Consider the following 1,402-nt stretch of genomic DNA (forward strand, 5'->3'; position numbering starts at 1 on the left):
ATGGACTAAAAATAACAAGAAGACAAACTTCAAACCCAAAAATCAGACGAAGGCTGTATATTCTAATCTGAATACAAAGAAATAGCTGACTATAACAACATCGAAAAATTAAGTGAAGAATTCCCCTCTTTAAAAAGATTAAACAACCCCTGAAATTTAGAAGAGTTAGAAAACGTCTAATTTTTCTTAATAAAAAGTTTTAACGAAGACCATGTTCATAAAGCAATTAAATACGGCGTTTGGACTTCCACATTGAAAAACTGCGAAATATTAAGCCGAGCATATTAAGAAGCTTAAAAATTGAATTAAGAAATATACATATTTTTTTCAGTTAGTAACACTTAAAAATTCTGCGGAGTAGCAGAATTAAAGAGCGAATTTGACCAATCTTAATCCTTTTAATTATGGAATGACGAATTTAGGTGGTTCGGAGTATTCAGGATTGAATGGGTGTATATTTTGGATGTGTAAAATGTAAAATTTTAACATATAAAAGAGAAAATATAAAATTAACAATAAGAAAATAAAACTAAGTCTGTAGTTGATATGGGCGATTGTGCAAAAATATCAACCAAAAGTGGCAAAATGATGCTTAATGTTTTTAAATAAAGTGAAAAAACATCTTCTTTATTATAGAATTTTAAACATTATGATACTTTGGAAAAATAACTAAGATAAAAAAGAGAAAATAATCCAGAATTCATAACAAAATTTATATAAGCTCATAAAAAATTTTAATAAAATCCTTTCTAGTAAAAACATAATAACCATAATGATGGAAATAATTAACAATCACATTATAATTATCATAATAATAAATATAAAAAATAAAACTATTATTAAAATTATTTTCCTTAAAATTAATTTAATTATTAATAATAACCTAATTTTAATTTACCCTTTAATAATTTCCCTAATTATCCTCCTGTAGATTTTAACTTCTAATTTAATCCAGAACTTTTGTAAAATATGCCCTTTCCTCCACCTCTATTTGATTTTAATGAATTAAATTAAGATATCTTAAATATTTAAATGTAAAATTTATCACTCTAGCCTTTAAAAATGGACTAATAATAATAAAATATGCTTTTAAATAATATGAATTAGATAAATATAAATTATAATTATAATAATCCTGATATTTATCCTCCTATTATGGAATAAAAAACGACAGAAAATATAATAATTACAAAAAACCTTAATTTAAGAAAAATTATAAAAATCAAATGAACAAAACTAGGATAACAAAAATATTCAAGTATCTAATAATAATGAATAATTAAAAAAATAAAATAATAACAATTGATTTTTTTTTATAAAAAATATTAATAATAATAAATTATATGTATAATTATTTATGTTTTTATTCTACATTTTAGCTTATTTTATATTTTTTGTTTAA

At 21.5% G+C, this 1,402-nt stretch overlaps 1 protein-coding gene across 1 annotated transcript, besides 2 other annotated features; it reads left to right on the forward strand. All coding sequences in view use genetic code 6, as the record gives it.

Moving 5' to 3' along the window:
- Position 1: part of a microsatellite that runs on past the window's edge.
- Positions 1 to 153, forward strand: IMG5_047200 (hypothetical protein; the record flags this gene model as incomplete). Its single annotated transcript, XM_004037586.1, has 1 exon — positions 1 to 153. The coding sequence occupies one exon, from the start codon at positions 1 to 3 to the stop codon at positions 151 to 153; it is 153 nt and encodes a 50-aa protein (XP_004037634.1).
- A 547-nt stretch (positions 154 to 700) lies between these two features.
- Positions 701 to 741: a microsatellite.
- The last annotated feature ends 661 nt before the right edge of the window (positions 742 to 1,402 follow it).

This window comes from Ichthyophthirius multifiliis, assembly GCF_000220395.1.
Source record: "Ichthyophthirius multifiliis unplaced genomic scaffold scaff_1120509250090, whole genome shotgun sequence".
In the NCBI taxonomy this organism is placed as follows: Eukaryota; Ciliophora; class Oligohymenophorea; order Hymenostomatida; genus Ichthyophthirius; species Ichthyophthirius multifiliis.